Source organism: Halichoerus grypus, chromosome 7 (assembly GCF_964656455.1).
Source record: "Halichoerus grypus chromosome 7, mHalGry1.hap1.1, whole genome shotgun sequence".
Lineage (NCBI taxonomy): Eukaryota > Metazoa > Chordata > Mammalia > Carnivora > Phocidae > Halichoerus > Halichoerus grypus.
In genome coordinates, this window is record NC_135718.1 from 132,660,522 (window position 1) to 132,681,749 (window position 21,228).

General features: G+C 34.4%; 1 protein-coding gene across 5 annotated transcripts in view; it reads left to right on the plus strand.

Moving 5' to 3' along the window:
- The window catches only part of KCNT2 (potassium sodium-activated channel subfamily T member 2), a 375,975-nt gene that overhangs the window by 305,556 nt on the left and 49,191 nt on the right, over positions 1–21,228 (plus strand). For all 5 annotated transcript variants that reach the window (XM_078078345.1, XM_078078342.1, XM_036084475.2 and 2 more), the window contains 4 exons: positions 3,070–3,181; positions 13,909–14,010; positions 16,715–16,798; positions 17,654–17,782. In XM_078078345.1, coding sequence (XP_077934471.1) covers positions 3,070–3,181; positions 13,909–14,010; positions 16,715–16,798; positions 17,654–17,782 — 427 coding nt within the window. The remainder of the gene's footprint in view (positions 1–3,069; positions 3,182–13,908; positions 14,011–16,714; positions 16,799–17,653; positions 17,783–21,228) is intronic.

Below are 21,228 nucleotides of genomic sequence, written 5' to 3' on the forward strand. Positions count from 1 at the left end.
AGTGATCAGGAGTGATTAAGGCTTCCTGGCCTTGGGTTGCTGATAGTCTACGCTGGGAACATATTAAACAAGTCATTTAAAAATTTAACTGGAGAGGGGTGCCTGGGCTCATTCGTTAAGCATCTGCCTTCTGCTCAGGTCATGATCCCAGGGTCCTGGGATCGAGCCCCGCATCGGGATCCCTGCTCCGCGGGAGGCCTGCTTCTCCCTCTCCCACTCCCCCTGCTGTGTTCCCTCTCTCGCTGTCTCTCTCTGTCAAATAAATAAATAAAATCTTTAAAAAAAAATTTTAACTGGAGAATGAGAAGTGTGGCAACTACTGAAAAAAAAGTAGAATGTTATATAGATCCAGACAACAAGAATATATGATCTCATCCAGTGGATCAAGGAACACCTCCCTGAGAAATTGATAATCTGTTCCTGCAAGATAGACAAAGTGGGCAGAGAGAAGAGGAGAGCATTCCACACGGGGGCAGCAGAGCCAAAGGCTCTGAGGTGATGGCTTTGCAGAGCTTTGTAACAAGTTGATCTTCATGACAGGAATAGAGTTTTAAAATATTGTTTTAGCTACAATGTGAAAAGTGGTTTGGGGGAAAAGTACGAGTGGGGAGAGCTGCTCATTTAGAAGACTTGCATCCCCAGGACGCTAAGAGCATAAATGGCAAGCTAAAAAAATAAAAAATAAAAAAGGGAATATTGTCTTCAGCTTGGCACAAGTAGTCATAGTCTCATTGAGGAAATAACATACCTATACACATGGAAAATGACGTAATTGAAAATATTGATAATGAATATGTATAAATACAAGAATGATTCCTTTATATAGTATAAAAATATTTTTTATTATTTTGATTGGTTTACATGGATAAATTTAAATAGAGGAGATATCTGATATTTATTATAGTCTCATTTATTACTAACTTGGACTCAGACCTGAAGTTTTTAAAAAGTATTTGTAAAAATATATATTCATATTTATTTTCGTGTTGATAGTCAGTTGTAGTCTAAAACTAGTGTTTCATGTATCTAAGTGTATGTGTGTACCTATATATTAATGTATACCCCCAATTACTCAGAAACATCATTCCCAGCCACCACAACAGATCAAAACTTACAGTGTAGCACACTAGCTCAGTATTTTTATTAAAATATTGTAAACATTTTCCAGATTTGTAGGTACTTATGTTTGTTTTGCTTGAATATATAATTGCAGCTAGTCTCAGAGTTCTCCCAGTAGTCTGGGAAATAGAGTATATAGTGTGTTTTTCATCTCTGTATTGGTTAGCATACCTGGGAATGTCTGTCAAAAATACTTTTTGAATAAATTAATTCAGGCAGAGAACTATTCCATAGAGATTTTGCACATCTCCACAATGATACTTACATCTCTCAATCAGAACATAAATTAATTGTAGAAAAGTTTTAAATAGAAAAAATTATATTATTTTTCAACTATAATATTGCTTTATTATGATCCTCATACCTGGGGAAGATAGACTTTTTATGTCATTTTATTTCTAGAATGTCTTATATTCAGAATGTGTTTTAAGCCATATTAAGGCCCAGAAATAGATTTATAATTTAGTATTTTAAAGATATATAATTAAATCTATTTCGGAACCAAATTTATAAATGTATTATAATTGAATGTAAGTAATACTTTGTAGATATAAAAGGCAATGCAATAAAACATTTCATTATTTATGTATTATTTAGTTACAGATTTTCACTAGATGGCAGACTTAGATAATGCATTCACTTTCTCAGTTTAAAATAACAATGGTATAGGTTCATTTATATAGAACAGAAATGGTACATCATATACAATTTTTTTTGGTTCTATCTAATTTCCACTCTATAAGTCATTTAAGTACAATGACCAGGTCACTCAGTCATATTACCACTCACTCTTACTCAGACCTCAAATATATAGCTATATATATAATGTGATATAATGTGTTAGAAAAGGATTATATCATCCAAGCAATCATAAATGCATCCAAAATTAGAATAATAATATCTATGAAAGATAAAAATCTATATTTCTCAGAGAAAATGAAAATTTCCCAAAAGATGAAATAAATTTTTGTTGGTTTGCAACTATGTTTTTCTCACAAATTACTTTTCTAGCCTTATATCTCAACACTGTCCTGGATGCTTCTCATAAGCTATCCATTCACTGGTGTTTTAATGCTACATAATCTGTGAAGACTCAGTCAGCTATATTTATCACCCCTAGAAAAATATGTACAGCCTTATAATTTATAAATTTTTGTAGTTCCCTCTAGGTAGTAGGGTCCAATTTAAAGGCAAAAGTTTCACTTTATACTTCTTTTTATGTCCTGGAGACCAGAGCTGTCCAATCACAAATACTTGATCATGACTTGTTAACTTAGATATTAAATATTGCCCTCAGTAAATAAAAATAACAATAATGAAATTATGATCTGACAACTACTATCATGTGTGTATGTGTGCACGTGTGTGTGTGTGTGTGTGTGTTTGTGTGTGTTTTGGGGGAAGGAGGTGAATAGGAAGAAAGTTAATGCAAAGCTATGGGGTTAAAACTCAGGATCCTTTAGAATAACACTATCAATTGAGCCTTGGCCTCAATTCATTATAATGAAATGTTATTTCAGCTGAACTATTTTCTCTTCTCAGAAGTTCATGGTAGCAAGATTTGACATTTAAAATTGCATACTCTGAGAATAGGGAATCTTAGAAGATCAAAGAACTCATATTATGGACAATAAGCTCATCACGTGATATCTCTGTCAATCAGCATATTCATCTTACAAATTTCTATTTTAACATTATCCACAAAGTCACCTTGTAGCTTCTTATATCAGCTTCATGAGTTTCTCTTCTATGCCATTTCATAATTGTAGAGAGAAATGTCTAATAAAAGCCAAATTACTAAATTTATTTTTCTTCTAGTGCTAAAATGTTGGTTAAAATATTCTTTGGAAAATAGTGTTGCATTTTTCTTGCATTGTACGGACAGTTTATGTGGCAATGCCTACTGCTGTTAGTGTAATGCAAATTTTTGTTTGTTTGTTTTTAACGTAGGTTGTTTTCCAGTCTCAGTATTATCACAGAACTCACTCACCCAGCCAACATGAGATTCATGCAATTCAGAGCCAAAGACTGTTACTCTCTTGCTCTTTCAAAACTGGAAAAGGTAAGACTTCATATTAAGGAAGTTGCATTTAACTATTTTTCCTGAAAGAGTAACTCTGAAATTCCTATATGTAGAAATAAATGCTATGAGGTAGTAAAAATAAAAACGCTGTTTTGAATTCTTATTTTGGATCTAAAATCTTAGTTTACAATTTCTTAATGTGAATTGATGGATTTGAACCATTTGTATCACAAGTGAACATAATGAAAATATCTTGTTCTCTTGTCATTTATTATAAATTGAAAGCATGATCTATGAAAGAGCTAAATGCAACAAGAATGCATATGCTCACTTATAATGTCAGTTATATTGTTAATATCATGAGTGCTATATCAAGAAATCTGTGTTTATAGAGGGCTTTGCAGTTTAAAATAATCCTGAAGGCCCTAGAAAAGTTGTAGGCTTTGTTGAAAGTTAGCTTCCCAAATGTCACCAACACAATCTGAGACAAAGCTGAGTTAACTGCTTACTTATTTAAGGGAGAGCATCACCTCAGGGGAGCTTTGGCAATGCTTCAGAACTGGGGAAGCAAAGTCAAAGTTTCTTGAGTCTAGGAAATCTTATTTAATGAGGGTCTTTGGAATGGGGGTTTGATTAGATTTGGGAAGGGAACAAGGTAATGTGAGTGGACAAAGTAGGATTCTAAAGTTATGTTATATGGCCAGAAAGGTGTGGTTTCCATTCTTAATGTCTAGCCTGAGTGTGGCTATAAATGGATTTTGCATCCAGCATTTACTTGATACTAGTATATTGGAAGAATTTGATGTAAGAGAAAGCAATAGGATTCAATCTTACTCATGTGAAAATGTGTTAAATCTATGCCATCTTTATTGTTTATGACAATATAAAAGGTACAGATAACGATGCCGTACATTTGTTATTGTTGTTTGGTTAGTTCATTTTTTCATGTGATTTTGATTACCCGTTATGCTCAACATTGTCCTAATTGCTAGGAGACATATTGCTGAATAAGGGCCATTACTGCACCCTGGTTTGTTGATTTCCCTCTTCAGTCAGAGCCGGTCACATATGTTGTTAGCAGAGCCCTCCCGCGGCTCCTTTGTAGTCATAGTTAAGGTGCTGTTACGCACTGCCTTCAGAAGAGGAACCTGAGTGTCAGACAGGGAAAATAACTTTTCCAAGATTGTACAGCTATCAAGACAGTGCAGTAAGAGAATCCTAAGGACATTATGTTCAGGACAGAAAAATTCCATTATGCCCCACTGCTTTAACAACATCGAAAGGGTGGCAAGCATGGCTAGATTGGCTCAGCACCCGCAAGCAAACCCAGTTATCAGGAATCCAGCTGGAATCAGTGCTGACATGGTGTCTGATGGTCTCCTTTGCTGCAAACTAGGATTACCTAGTGATGAAGAGTATAGGCTCTGGAGTCAGATGGGCCCATTTCTCTACTACTTTCTAGGAATGGAACCTGGCTAAATTATTTACACATTGATAGCTTTGGGATTCTTCTCTAGTAATAGTGGTGATAGCTAAATAATAAGGTTATTGCAAAGATTACACCACATGATCTATCCAAAACATTTAGCCCGGTTTTGGCGTATAATCAGTATTCAAATAAATGGTACTACAAACATAATTATAAATTACTGTGGATGTCACTAATAAATATTCCATTCTGTGTATTCAATTTTACGCCAAGTGAGTGGATGTTTCAAGGTCATAATTGTGGAAGATGTTTTCAATAGTGTTGAGTGTGTGTGTCTATATTATTGTGTGTCTATTGCATTAAGGAAAAAGAAGAACAATATGAGATTAATTCCCTTGTGGGGAATTAATTAAAAATAAAGTCTTCTACCAACCTAGAAATCCTCTTCACAAATGTAGGAAAATTTTACTTGAATAAGCATTAAACCAGACTGTGATATACATCTTAAGAAATCCACTAAAGAGATTGCAAAAATAGAAAGGCATCTCACTCTTTTATATAGCTAGGCAAATACCATCACTTGCATACATGTTAATTGTCTTAATGTAAAGGAAAAATAAAACTTCTTGTATCTTTGCAACAAGCAAGAAGTTACAACTTCCAGCCAGATACCTAGACTAACCTCCCCAAAAGACAGAAAGACAGGATGCTTTATGCTCACATTTCAGAAAGATAGTCCCAAGGCTTCCAAGAAAGACTTCACTGAGATACAAAACTGGCTAGAGATTATTCAGGTTTTCAAAAGGTTTGCATCCCTCTGAAAGGGACATAAAAAGGATTTACAATCGTAAGTTTTCTAAAGGAAATGCTCTAGGGAAAAGAAGAGGAAGAAGGGAGTTTTCTTCTTTTGGCATCAGGGAAATTCATTTATTTTTTAGATTTGTATTTACTCTTACATATACTAGATATTTCCTTAAAAGAGTAAAGGAATTCAGTATATTCTCTAATTATTAAGGAGTAGAGGGGCTTGGGTACTTGGAATTGAAACCAGTTGGTTCGGAGGTTATAAAGCCATAGAAAATTCTTTTCAATTCAGTTCTTACCATTTTATCCATTGAAATAGGGATTTTGTCACATAGAAACTTTTTAGACTTTAGTGCTGTTATGGCTTAAATTGTATTCCTCCCCCCCAAAAAGATGTGTTGGAGTCCTAGCCTCTAGTACCTCTGAATGTGATCTTATTTGAAGATAGGGTTTTTATAGAGGTAATTAGATTAAAGAAGGTCATTGATGTGGGCCCTAATCCAATACAACTGGCATTCTTATAAAGACGGTAAATTTGGATACAGAAACAGACACAGATAAAGGGAAGACAATGTGAAGAGAAACAGGGAGAAGACAGCCATCCACAAGCCAAGGAGAGCAGCCTGGAACAAATCCTTCGCTTACAGCCCTCAGAAGCAACCAATGCTGCTGACACCTTGATTTCAGATTTCCAGCCTCCAGAACTCTGACACAATAAATTTCTGCTGCTCAAACTACCCAGTCTGTGGTACTTTGTTATGGCAGCCCTAATAAACTAACATATGTGCCATCAATGATATAGTAACTGTTCATTTCCAATCAGTGCTTTTTATCTGATACAAATACAGCTAACTTAGTAATTATCTTTCTGTATTTGTAGTCTGGATACAAGGAGATATTTTTAGGCTTGGGAAATTGATCTTTATTTCTAGTATTGAATAATATTCCAAAGTTATTATTGGCTGAGGAATAGGTAGGTTTTTAATCTTTCAAACATATTTATGAATATCATTTTATTCTATCTATAATTAGATGCATTTTCACCTTCATAGATAAAGCCTTCACCTTTAGAAACATAATCAAGGTTTTGAATTAGAAACAAACAACAGCTCAGCTGCTTGACACACTTTTTTGACACTAAGTTGTTTTCATTTAAACTTAAGAAGTGCTAGAATTTGTTAGAACGAGTGTGGGAGATTAGATTGCATTGACCCTGGCTGCTTTACTTGTATGATGATTACGTTTGGGTGGTTTCCTGGTAGACCTTGAATTCTAATAGAACACTCGTTGCCACTGGTATTGGAAGTGATAATCTGTAAGAACTCTCTGGAAGAGACCACTCACTGAAGAATATCCACAATAATAAATTTCATTAGGAAAAGGAGAGAACTGAGAGCACAGAAGGATCACTGGTCTGTGACAATGATGTGAGCAATGAATGAATGATTGTTGAGGACTCCTGTCTGTTCTTGTGAAAAGGAAATTCCTTGATTATTCCTTGATTATTTTTTTAGATTTGCTGTCTCGAGGAATTCCCTTGTCTGTTGTTTTATGTGACCTTTGTGTCACCTCAAGCTTCTTCCTGAGCTGTTTTTAATCCATGTCACTTTGGGAGTACATACTTCTTGCAGCCTGTGTGAATTTTTAGCCTGCTTATTGCGTATGCAAGTTTGAAAAAAATCTAAAAATTTTTAAGCTTATGAAAGCATTTTTCCCCTAAACTTTTAAAGTCTAAAGATTTCTTAGAGGAGTCTGCTAATTTCTTTCAAAACTTGATAAACTTCTGGTATACTTACTTCCATAAATTTTTATGACCAGATGATGCCCAAAGTTCCTTCTTAAATATAATTTTTAAGTTCTTTATTTGTTTGCCTTCTTAACCCATGCATCTCTCTATCCCTTTGGAAGCTACCTTTGACGTTATCGAGACAATAGTGCTGGGTTGGACTTTGTTGTTCAGTGCCTTGTTTCAGTTTTCTCTCCTGTTGGCATTTAGAAGCGCACAATTTTTAAATATTAGAGGCTCCTAATCTCTGAGCTCCCTGTTTATTTTTAGTCTCTACTTGAAAATAATTCTTGCTTGACCTACTGTCTTTCTTGAAATGTACAACTAAAGGCAGCAAATAACAGTATATACACACCAGTAGTAAACAGATGGAAGTTTTTATGGATCAGGTCTGGGAGGGACACATAGACTTCCACTAACATGCCATTGGCTAGAACTCAATCTTTTGGCCACACCTAACTTCAAGGGGGACTAGGAAATGTAGTCCAGTCACATGCCTATGAAGAATAGGGCAATGGATTTTGGTAGACAGTCCACATTCTCTGTCACGTGCAATATACCACAAATTTATGAAATTTGTCAAAACATTTTCTGAACATCTGAGCTTTAGCTTGCATTTTCCCTTTGTTGTTGTCCACTTTTGTTCTTGAGTTGTTTTGTTTTATATTATCCTTTTTTGTCTTGGATATTCCCATTACCACCATTGTTTTCCCAAAAGTACTTCCCATGTTCGGTCATTGGTTATGTTGGGTCATTGACACTTCCTCTAAAAAAATAGGTGTAGCAGGCATCAGAAACACAGTGTATGAGCTAAGTGGACATGGAAAATGTGACCGGTAATAAAAAACAGAGAAGAGGAGGACATCAGTAGGAAAAAGAGACTTTTTCATCTCATTTCCCTATAAAGACTTACTTCATCTCGTTTTGATGCATTTTATGAAAATACCTTTTATTCATGCTTATGGCACAATTTGCTTTAAAAAATTGCTTTTGAACTATCACCATTCCCCAATAATGATCATAATTACACTTAAGCTATCATATGGTAATTTCACACTGATGTAAGAAGCAAAGTAATGAAAAGTGAGATGAATAGTGTGATATATATATATATATATATTTGGTCTTTGTCCCTGGTTCCTGACACAGAGCTTCAAAAACCCCTGGAATTTATGAGTAATAGGAGTGTCTTTTGTTATTCATATCGTTCAACCATACCTGATTTTATGCTAAGGAAGCAACTCATGGAGGATCCTTTGGGTAGCTTCAGGATGAGAGCCAGAAAAAGTAACCACGTGATTAGAATATTGAAACTTTAACATCTTCATCACCTTTCAAACCTCCAGGGACAGCAGAGGGGCTGGACGTGAGTTTAATCATGTGGCCAATGATTTAATTAATCATGTCTACATAATGAAACTGATAAAAACTCTGAAAAAAAAAAGACTTGGAGAGCTCCCTGGTAGGTGAACATAATGATGCACCAGGAAAGTGGTGCATCCTGACTTCATGGAGACAGAAGCTACTGTGCTCAGGATCCTTTCAGACTTGACCTATGTACCTTTTATCTGCCATTTATTTTCATTCTTTATAATAAAATGATAATCATTAAGTATAGCATTTTCATGAGTTCTGTGAACATTCTAGCAAATTATCAAAACTGAGGGAGTTGTGGGAAGCCCCAAATTTATAGCAGGTTGGACAGAAGTACAGTTGTCTTGGAGACATCTGGGACTTGTGGCTGGTGTCTGAAATGGGAGTCGTCTTGTGGGACTGAGCCCCTTAACCTGTGGGGTCTGCGCCAACTCTGGGTAGTGTCATAATTGAATTGAATTGTAGGACATCCAGTTGGTGTCAAAGAATTGGCGTCAGAATGCAAAGAGTCATGTCTGTAAATCATATCACTTTGTAGTCAATGATAGAGCAAAATGATAAAAATTGGAGATTGCATCTGGGAGAAATAAGTGAGACTATCAGATTTATTTTTTAATATATTCGCTGTGTAAACAAGTAGCAAATTCTATATATTCTCAGTTTAAATTCAAACCAATAAATATTTACTGAGCACCTGTTATGAGCCAAATACCTTGCTCAGTGCTAGATGTTACCAACAGAATAAATACATGGAATTTATAATTTGATGGGAGGCATAGATATATAGGAACAAACAAAAACACTTGACCTTACTTTTTTTTTTTCTGTCCAAACAAGTTGGACTACCTTTTATTCATAATCGTAGTATTAGAATGGCTGAACGGAGTTTGGTGCCATCTGCCTACACTGGCTTTGATTCATTAGGAAATTTTTTTATCCCATTTTTAAGAAAATATTTACCTTTTCCCATGGCTGTCCAGAAAGAATTTGAAGAGAATATTGATATTAGTTTATATTTCCTTTAAATATGGAAAAACATTACCTGATCCACTCTAGAGGAGTGATAAAATGTTATTTATGTGGATAATTATTTTAATATGTAAATTTATCTCTTAAGAATGTGCATAGTATTATGATTTCATAAATATGTCCAAAGTTGCCATAGGCTGAATGTTTGTGTCCCTCCCCAAAATTCATATATTGAAACCTAGGCCCTGATGTGATGGTGTGGGCCTTTGGGAGGTGAGTAGGTCATGAGGGTGGAGCCTTCATGAGTGGGATTAGTGCTTTTATAAAAGAGACCCCAAAGAGCTCCTCCACCATGTGAGGACCCAGGGAGAAGATGACTGTCTATGAACCAGTGTGGGGCTCGATCCCCTGACCCTGAGATCATGACCCGAGCCTAAATCAAGAGTCAGACACCTAACTGACTGAGCCACCCAGGCGCCCCCTTAATCAGTTTTTTAGGAACAAAACATATGCAACGATCCTTTGGAAGTAGTCTGAAAACCAGAAAATAGTCTAGACTCAGCAATGAGTCATTCATTTGAACTCCTGTTAGTTTTTCAAAATCATGACATAATTTTCATCGACAGCCCTTCATGTCATAAAACTTCCACAAGAAATGTATGCACCCTTTGTTTATCTTCCAAGGACTCGGGTATATATTTTTTTTTTTTTTAAAGATTTTATTTATTTATTTGACAGAGAGAGACACAGCGAGAGAGGGAACACAAGCAGGGGGAGTGGGAGAGAGAGAAGCAGGCTTCCCGCGGAGCAGGGAGCCCGATGCGGGGCTCGATCCCAGGACCCTGGGATCATGACCTGAGCCGAAGGCAGACGCTTAACGACTGAGCCACCCAGGCGCCCGGACTCGGGTATATTTAGATATTACCCTTAAACTCATAGGCTTCCTTACTTAAAACTAGTCTCTTGAATGATGCTTTTATTCTTAATGAAGGTAAAGCAAACTCTTTTTTCAAGTACCCCTCAAAACATCACATCTACACCGATAACCTAGTCAAACAATGTGGATTTTCTCCTCTAATTATCATGTCAAGGTTGTTTTCTAACCTTTTCTGTTCCAAAATTTCCCCCAATGGGGACTGCCAACTGCTTCTGCAGACAGTTTAGTTGGCTCTAATTCTTCATCTCTTTTCAGCGAGGTACCAGCATTTCACAAGCTGTTTTATTTTTCAGGCCTTCCTTCATCATGGGGACTATTGTTGATTTAGCCTGTTTTAGTAATTTTTAAAACTATAGTTGTGTTTTATGAGTTACAACTTTTGAACATCATTAAATAGTACAGAACTTACCTTTATTTTTGAAAAGTAAATACACATAGTTTATTTCATAGTTTTATAAAAGCACAAAAAAGAACAGTGTTTGCTTTTCTCCAAACTGAAGCTAATAAAAGTGTAAATATTTTAAATCTCTTGTTCTATAAAAAAGCAAAAATAATAAGATCATGCATATGGAATGCATGATTTCTTCCTATTTGGCAAACTTGTCTCTTAAGGTTCAACTATGATGTCATTTCATGTATGACACTATCTGCATCCTCCTTAGGCTTCCTTAATACCTGGACTTCTGCAGGCTCATATCACATGGTTTTGTAGACGCTTGATTTTAAGTCTGTCTTCTATGTAAAACTGAATACCTGCAAAACTGGAATCTTCTGTTAATGACCTCGGCATCCTACCAACCTAGTTCAGTGCTTGATATATAACAGTTCATGGATAAGTGTTTCTTGATTACACAGCTTCATTTTTTCTGAAGCCATGGGAATATTCTGTAGCCAAAACTTTCTTCTGTTTTTTTCTTAATTTAATACACATTGTAAATGTGTTTTTAGTTTACTGTGTTATTTCTGATATAAGTTACTGTTTAAACAAGATGTGCGCTAACAGATCCCTTGACTCATTTCCAACTGTGTATCTTATCGTCCAAAGTGGAAATCAGGAGCCTGACCATGCAATTAGGTGATACAGATAAATAAAGTGAATCATATGTAAGAAAAGATGAATCTCATAAGAAGCAGATGCTTTCAATTCTGGCCAGTTGTTGACATGACCTATGATATCAGATTTTCCAAATTTAAAAGGAATCAGAAATTTAGGCTTTTATGTTAAATGTTGGAACTTATTAGACATCAGTAAATATATGCGGGCCAAATGAAATTCCTCTGTAGTTACGATCTGGATTATCTATTGCCAAAGTATAAAACTTCTAGCTTGTATGTTGCTTTTGCAATACAGAGAGGTAGATAAATGATTTTGTCACAATATCATATTGGAATGGACAGTAAGACTAAGTATTAGTTATCTCCAATTCTTTTTTTTCCCACATATAATAATGGCACTTATAAAGTGCAGTTTAAGAAATTAATCCAACTTCTTCATCATCTAGAAGTAAAGAAAGAAATTGTGGAATGTATTCTCATCAGGATGAAATGAGTTACTTGAGCTCTTACTTTTTAATGTAACTTTAAAACTAGTAGGTCTTGAAAATAGTGTTTGTAAGATCTTTGGTGTTTTTTCTCTACTGTAAGGAAAGTTAATAATAAAAAAGGAGAGTAAATCACAAATGCAGAATTATTCACACAAGCAGAAGAGCAGTATCCTTGGCTGTGAAAGGGTTTTCTGAGGGTGTGAAGCATACTAGACATTTAGAGAGTGGGGAGGACGTGCAGAACTGATATTAAGAACAGTGAATTCTCCAAGATGAGAATGTTATCCATACTGACATGAAACCTGAATCTGGGGAAAGAATTTTAGGATTTCACCAGACAACCAATCTGACTCAACAACAGTCCATGCAAGGAGGAACGGAGAAGTCATCTGCAAGGAGGAACGGAGAAGTCATCTACAAACGACCTACATGTACTGTTCAAACGAAGCATTCTTGACACCTAGGCTCCTAAATTAAAGAATATACTATGATATAATGGAAACACACAAAAATGGGGGCACCACTTGCTTGTTTTACCCTTTATTCTCTCCCTACAATCTCAAGTGAAGGTATTCTTATAGTCTAGACAGTCTTCTCAACCACATCGATGTGATAGATGTGGTGGAATAACTCCTCTTGCTACTTGGAAGGGCTGAGTCTGTGTCCCAACCTCATCTGTTTGTCCAGGGGATGCCTAGGGGTCAAGTCACCCTCGTGCCTTCACAACAAGCAACAAGAGTAGCCCTCTTTCGTTCCTTGAGTAATACTCTTTGGCACACAGTTTTAAAATCTGGGTATGGGAGGCTTTCCTTCTCTTGAGGAGCCTCCAAATTTGCTACATTGGAAACAGGAGCTTCCTTGCATTGCCTCAAAGAACAAGGACTGATTTTTTTATTTGCTTAGCTGTATCTATCTTTCCAAGTAAAGCTGGCAACAAATAAAACCAGCATTTTTGAGATTACTGTTTGCTAATTACAAGATTAACTTAGATTCTTAAGAAACTCCTTACAATCTTACACAATCATTTGCTCTCATGTCTTCATTCATTAACGGAAGATAATAGCAACAGAATTTTTCAGAAGAAACTCCCACACACAGCAATATGCACACACGCTGTTTTCTTTTCTTCTCTTTTCTTTTCTTTTCTTTTCTTTCTTTTTTTTTTTTTTTTGGCATTTACAGAGTTTAGTTGCAGCTGCAGTTTGGTGTGGCTGACACAACTTAAAAGGCATTTAGAGAAATGAAAACTCAGATGAGAGAAAGTTGGAAGCCACTGGATGTGGTGGCTTCTACCTGCCTATTTTTGTGTCCTTACATATATTCAGAATATCCAGAATATTCAAAGGCAAAACTTCCAGGTGTTATGATATGTTATGTGGCTTTAGGCTTTGTTTGTTTTTTTACATCTTATTAAATGCTTTTATTGTGTTTGTTCCTTTTATTATATTACCTCAAGTCCTTTGCAGAAATATTTACGAAGAGTAAATACTCTTAATGATGGAGAACAAACTGATGGTTACCAGAGGGGAGGTGGGTGGGGGATGGTTAAGTGGGTGATAGGGATTAAAGAGTGCACTTGTTGTGATGAGCACTGGGTGTTGTATGGAGGTGTTGAATCACTAAATTCTATACCTGAAACTAATATTGCACTATATGTTCACTAACTGGAATTTAAATAAAAACTTTTTTAAGGAGAGTGAATACATGTTTAGTGTATGAGAAGATTAGCCTTCCTTATAAACATTAAAGGGACATATTAAAAATACAGCTATGTATACTTACTATAATGTGTGAAGTAATGTACATTCATACCTAACAACTATATAATGAAAATATCTTCTTCACATATGTCAGGAAAAGTTAAGCAGAAAAGCATAAATTATAGAGCCCTCACAAATTTTTCTATTTCAAATTTCTGAACAGAAAGAACGAGAGAAAGGTTCTAATTTGGCCTTTATGTTTCGACTGCCTTTTGCTGCTGGGAGGGTGTTTAGCATCAGTATGTTGGACACTCTTCTCTATCAGGTATGCAGTGTTTCTTTTTTTCTCTCTAAAATGTTTATTCTAATTTCATTTAAATTTTATTAAATGAATAATACATCTAGTGTTTCTCATGGAGCTGTTAACTTATAATGGGCCCTAGAAGTAATTCAGTGTTTCATTTTGTGTATTTAAGGCAAATGTGCCTATGAAACATTGTGTAAGGAAATTTTTCAGAATAATCAAAGATTATTTTTCAGAGTAATCTATGAAATAATTTTTAGTCATTCTTTAGCATCAGTGTCCTACAGTGTTTTTTGTGACATTTTAATATATTTTGCTTATTACTGTAAGCATGTTACCAGAGTAAAAAAAGAAGGTAAGAACAAAATGACTATATTAAAAAAAAAGACAACCTTCTTCATAATGCACATTTAAAAAAAATAAGACATCAAAATGATGTCAATAAACTGATAAACCAAGGATATTTTAAATATCCGCTAATTACCACCTACTTTAGAAAAAATATAAAAAGATCTTGCAACAACTAAGAACCATTTAGTTTGTTCCTGAATGCCAAACTTAAAAGAAATAAATAAATAAAATTGTCATTTGATCATAGCTAAGAAATTTATAGAGATATTATTTTGCACCAATATATTTTAATCTTTTTTTAACTCTACCAGATACTGAATAGCACTAATATTTCATATTTTCTGATTCAAGTAATCAGACAATTTATAAATATTTCTATTAAGAGAAAACAGATATTCATGGAGTTTTAAATTATTTGATAATTTTAATCTCAAATTAAGCATTCAAACATTTTGTTGTGCTATTTTCTTTTTGATTATGTATTTTATGTACCCTCTTCTGCAATGCTTGGCTGAATAAACTAATCTGAAGATGGCTAAAGCTTTTCTACTGGCCTTTCGGCTAATTATGCCCAGGAATATGCTTCTAGCAATGTTACAAACCATCTGCTTATGTCAGATGAGTGCAGGAACAAACGCAGCAAAGGAGAATAAGCACTCCTGTTCACCCTAAACTTTCCAGACACATTATCTGGGCACTCCAAGAGGGGGGCTTCCACCCCACACACCATTACCACGCACATACTTCTGATCTCTTAGAGAGGGGATTGGAGGGGAGGAATTGTTTGAAGAACGATGCTGAAACTGAAGATTTTACGTCAGTAGCAGTCAAATGCTTGATGTCATTATGCACCAGTGGTTTTCAGATTTTTTAGCCCTGGTATCTTATGTTTAAATAAAATCTCATGAGAAAGTCTACTAGATGGACTAAACAGAAGAGGAATTGTTCTACGGAAGTGGAATGCAATAGTTCTTTCTTTCTCTTCATTTTTACCTTATGTTATTTTGTTGTAAGTACACAAACAGGAGTTAATTTTTTCTGAAGCTACTGCAGAAAGGGTGAAGCAGAACAATAATTTTCAAAGTAGTAACTGCCTATTTAGCTTTGCCTGACGTCAGACAAGATACGTTATGTTTCATTTTTTCAGATAAAGAGTATTCATTTATTGATTAAAAATAAATATTAGAAATCAGATATAATTCCTAAAAGTGCCTGTCACCACTGCTCTTGGTGGCCTCTGGTTAGTTCGTGTTATAACCAGGATACTAACACACCTCAAAACCAAACTGCCCTTTCTTTGGCCTGAGGAAAGGGAATGGATATGGTTCCTTTGTTCTTGTTTAGAAGGCAGGATTTAGTTTTCTGATGCTAGCTGTTGGTAAAATAGTAATGAACAAAGGAGCCTAGTAAATTTATTTAAAAGGTATTAAAAAAATATTTGCGATGCAAAATAACTAGATGAGTATTTAAATTTTTCATTTGTTTAACACTTGAAGATTAAATTCAAGACAGTCATTTCATACAATCTATGAAATAATTATTACATGTTATGGTGAAGTGTGCTTGTATCTGTTGAAAGTTTTTCTTTTCACTCAGAACTAAGAATAAATTCACGAAATTGAAAGCATTGTTAACTTAATACTCTGTTGAGCAATGTTCTAGCAATATATCAAAATATATCTTATATACTAGCACATCAAATAGTCTGATAATGATATTTAATACTAAATTATTAATTCATTAATATTTAGATTTACTGAAATATTAGAAATTTATTCTACTAGCAAAGAGCTTAATCCTAAAAAACCTTTTGGAATATTTCCTTGCAAATTTCAGTTTTCAAGTTTTTTTTATATTCTCTATTTTAGCTCATAGTTTTTTGTTATTAAAAAATCTAATTAAAATCTGTTTTATCATGGGGCACCTGGGTGGCTCAGTTGGTTAAGTGACTGCCTTCGGCTCGGGTCATGATCCTGGAGTCCCTGGATCAAGTCCCACATCGGGCTCCCTGCTCAGCAGGGAGTCTGCTTCTCCCTCTGACCTTCCCCCTTCTTGTGCTCTCTCTCTTTCATTCTCTCTCAAATAAATAAATAAAAATCTTAAAAAAAATCCGTTTTATCATGTCTAATAGTACATAAAACTTAAGCATGTCCAGGATATTCTAGTGAATAATTATTCCCCATATTTCTTCGTGGACAGTTTACCTGTACCTGTGTATTTAAGACACTGAGAAGATAGATTTTTACTTCCTTTTTTTGTGGGGGTTTAATGATGTGTTATGAGAAGTAACCTTTTAGAAATGGTAAGATGTTCTCACTGAGCTATTCTGTACATTTCATACACATAATAAATACATATGTTGTTTATATTGCAGTCATTTGTAAAGGATTATATGATTTCTATCACCAGACTTCTGTTGGGATTGGACACTACTCCGGGATCAGGGTTTCTTTGTTCCGTAAGTTAATATTTGCTGGAATAGAAGATTGTTCTAATAGATGTTTCTGAAATCCATCTATAATGTACTTTGGCTAATATGTGCTCAAAGAATATCTTCACAGTTTTTTAGTTCTTTAAAAAATTTTCAGAGACAACATTATTTTAAATTAATCATGAAAACAGCCATTCTATACAAAATTCAGAACAAGTGTTTTTTTTCTAGCTGGCATTTGATACCGATGGTTTCTGACATAAGATGCCACACTGTTGAGGAAAACAGCGACCATTAAGTTTAATCCCACCTCTTTTTTTTTTATAAATGAATATACTTTATCCAAGTGTATTCAATGAGGCGACTTGCCAACATTTCACGTTTATGATAAGCAAAGGGGGACTAGTACTTATGCCTCTGTCTGGGAGCCCTAGGCTCATTTTGTTACACCCTTTTGTCAATATGAGCATTATTAGGACTTTAGATGGACAATTTCTTTTTGTGCTGGAGTGTCTTTTGCATTTGAAAATTTGTAGCATCAGCAGACCTTGTCTGCTAAATTCCAGTAGCAGCTTGTAGTCATTGCAACATTCAAAAAAGTCTACACCTGTTTTCCAACACCTCCCAATTACGAGTGACTACTACTGTCTACCGATACTGAACTAGCACAGTGTTGTGCTGCCACAAATTCAGTAGTTGGTCTTCTGAAGTTTGTGGAACCCCGGGGATAAGCTAAGGTAGAGTCCCATAAATAAGTTCAGTACATGCATAAGCACTTACGAAATGTCACTTTGAGATTTCAAAATATTCATACATTTAGCCTTTAAAAAATGAAAAATAACCCCTGATGTTTTTTTTTTTAATAACTCATGTATCTTATAGATGAAAATCACTGAGGATGACCTGTGGATCAGAACTTATGCCAGACTTTACCAGAAGCTGTGCTCTTCTACCGGAGACGTTCCCATTGGAATCTACAGGACTGAATCTCAGAAACTTGCTACATCTGAGGTTTGGAAATAACAAAATATTCCAGTTTTAATGATTAATCTGATTGAATATAGCCATTCCTAATCTTGGAAATGGATTTCTAAAAAAAGTCAGAAAGTGAAAAAGAATACTCTCTGAACACACAGTGTCAGTTCTCAGAGGCAAAAAATTTAAGTATTTGTTGAAGTAAATTATATCAGAATTCCCTAAAATGTTGTTGGCTAAGGGACTCTTCTAGAGTTTGTGAACTTTGGGCTCTGAATGCCTTCTGTAGGTCTAGGATTTTGCATGTCTAGATTGTCAGGAAGCAAATTAATTTTAAGTAACCTTCCGACATGTAAGAGCAGTTTTCAGGGCAAGCCATATAGCTTTTTAATATACTCCTTATTTCACATATACACATTTGGAAGGAAGTTAAACACAGTTAGTAAGCATTGAAATTCACATTTCTCAAACTCTAGATTAAAGACTACTCTGAAACCAAGATAAAACTCCAGGAGTAGTACCAGACCTTCCCAGAGGAAAGCTCAGTATTTTTAAAAGCAAACTAGAATCTGTTAATATGGAACAAAGTTTCTAATGGCTTCATACAGCTAAAAACATCCACACTGATGTGGCCACAGTATGTGGTTCTAAATAGTTTTTATATCCTTGGTAAAAAATCACCTTTTAAATTAGATTGTTTTATGAAATAAAAATTTTGGATAAATACACTATCCTACCAATATTTATAAAACTGTTTACTATAAATTATGGTTTGTATTCTTGAAATATTTTTCTTCTCAAATATCTTAAAGTTATTCAAAATTTTGGTTAGCCATATCTATTTTTGTCTTATGCAAAGTTAACTAAGAGGCTCAGATCTGTTATTTGCATTTTAGTAGTCCATGCAGCCATTAAACTGGTTTATATTAAAATCACTGAATCCATATATAGCAAAAAAGAGCTTTATAGAAAGCATATGAGCAAAGGAGTGGATTTTTGTTTACTTGCTAAAATTTATGGTTTGACATTTAAATAAGTAATATTGAGGACAGCAGGAAATTGTTCAGTTTTTCTGAGATGCTTTCTAGAACTTTCACTGTAGATCAGGCATGCTAAAAGGAACTTTATTGCCATCTCTGCTACTTTGTAGGATAGTTTGGCTAGATATGCCTAAAATTTTAAGAATACTGTATCTAGAAAATTAGTATTTGATTAAAGGTTAAGAGAAGACAAGTGCTTTCACACTTAAGCAATTAACCACTTCTTATTTGAGCTTGTTAAGTACAAAGAAAGTTTCCATTCACCAGAGTATTATTATGCTCTTATCTTATGTATAGCCTTTGTGAATTTGAACATAGTAAATTCTGCCCTTGGTCAAGTTCATATTCATGTCATCATTTTATATTATTAAGGAACTTTGTTGTGTGCTGTTTACATTATAGTAGGGAAAGGATAATTGATGGCAATAATTGTGTTGCCATCACAGAGCATTTAACATTACATTTTGGTCAGTTCTTCCCATCACATAAAAAGATCTTTCAATAAAATGCTTATAAATCCCCAAAACTCTAGCTTGTATGAAAAACACACGTCTTTGGGAAGATAAAAGGAAACTAAGTTAAATAAAGATAACTTCTGTCTTCCTATATTGAATTCAATTCATCTTTTGGCACATATATTTTTACTTAAATTTTATATTCTGCCTATTGTGTAAAAATTGAGGCAACCTAAATAATTAAAGATAAAAATCTTTAAAAAAAAATGAAACCATCAAGATTTTTTACAACACAATATATTAATAGAGACAGAGAAATTAATGTTATCCTACATCTAAAATAAACTGAGTGTTACAGTTGAGCCAGAATTCTACTTTTACTTTCCTGGTAAGTAAGGCAAAAATAGAACTGTTGAATTATATAGTAATTATAGTCTGATACATGAAAGGATAAAAGTTAATCTTGAGAAAGATTTGCTATTAAAAGAACACGTATATTATAGGTTTTCTTATTTAAAAGGTTTTAGATAACATGAAGAACAGTATCTATCTTCAATCAGAGTTTTACAAGATACAAAAGTGCCATTAAAGTGAATATCCTTTAAGTTAATCTTTTATTTTTTTTAAAAAAAAGGACATCAATTAAATAATAACACAAAGACATTGGATTTTGTATGAAGAGGAAAATTTATTTTCCTGATCATATAAAAATAAAGAATAAGACCTTAACATCTCTCCTGAGATGAAAGATGGGCTCATACATTCCACCACCTTTCTCAAATATCAAATGGTTCAAGAAAAGTCAAGCGTTAGAATTCAGGTGATTTATCTTTGCCCCACATGCCAATTTTCTCTTACTTTAATTAAAGAAAGACACCGATTTCAGGAGGTAGAAACTTCATCCAATAATTAGAATTGAAGAGTCTAACATATTCTTGCATAAATAGCTGTCAGATTCCCATTCCCCCTCACAGTTCACACAGCTGTAGCATGCAGGCAAAGATTGAAGGTTTGTTTCTATGGCAAGAGGACACAGATACTCTGTGGATTGAAGGGACAGGTGAGGGCAATAATACCACACTAAATTCAGAGAGCTAAGTGAAAGGTCTATTCTGTATACTGTACCCTTCAGCCCCAGATTAGCGATCTTCCCTAGGGAATCCGAACAATCCAAGTGAAATACCTAAAGATGTAGACATGGGACATTCAGTAATCCGGTGGTCACCTTGAAACTCAATTCTCACCCAGAGCTTTCAATAAATTTTATTAGTCCCCTACTTTTAAGTAGGAGAAGACAACTAAAAATTCCCTATGTTGGGAAATAGAATGAACCACAAAGGCACAAAATAAACAGGAAGGAAAAAAACATGTAAGAAGGGCAGATCATTGAGGAAGAAGACAATTTCAAAACATGAAATAAAGTATTTACCCAAGAGAAATAAAAATATATCCACCCAAAGATTTGTATACAAATGTTCTTGGCAGCGTTGTTTATAATAGCCAAAATTTGGAAACAACCTAAATGTCCATCAACTAGTAAACAGATAAGCAAAATGTGGTATATCCATACAATGGAATACTGTTTATCCATAGAAAGAAACTACTTATATGTGCTATTACTTGGATGAACCTCAAAAATACTAAGTTCAATGAAAGAAGGCAGATACAAATTGTATGATTTCATGTTTATGAAATGTCATAAAAAGTAAATGTATGCAGACAGGAAGGAGATTAGTGATTGCCTAAGTCAGGGGGAGGTGGAGGAAATGGGAAACCAGTTAATGAACATGATGGGGTTTATTGGGGTATTGGAAATATTCTAAAACTGATTTATGGTGATGATTATGCAACTTAGTAAATTTACTAAATATCTCTGATTTTATATTTGAAAATTATAGATGTCAAATATGTATCAGTAAAATTATATATTGAAAAGCTAGAATTAATATTATTAGAAAAATAAGATATTACTGGGGCACCTGGGTGG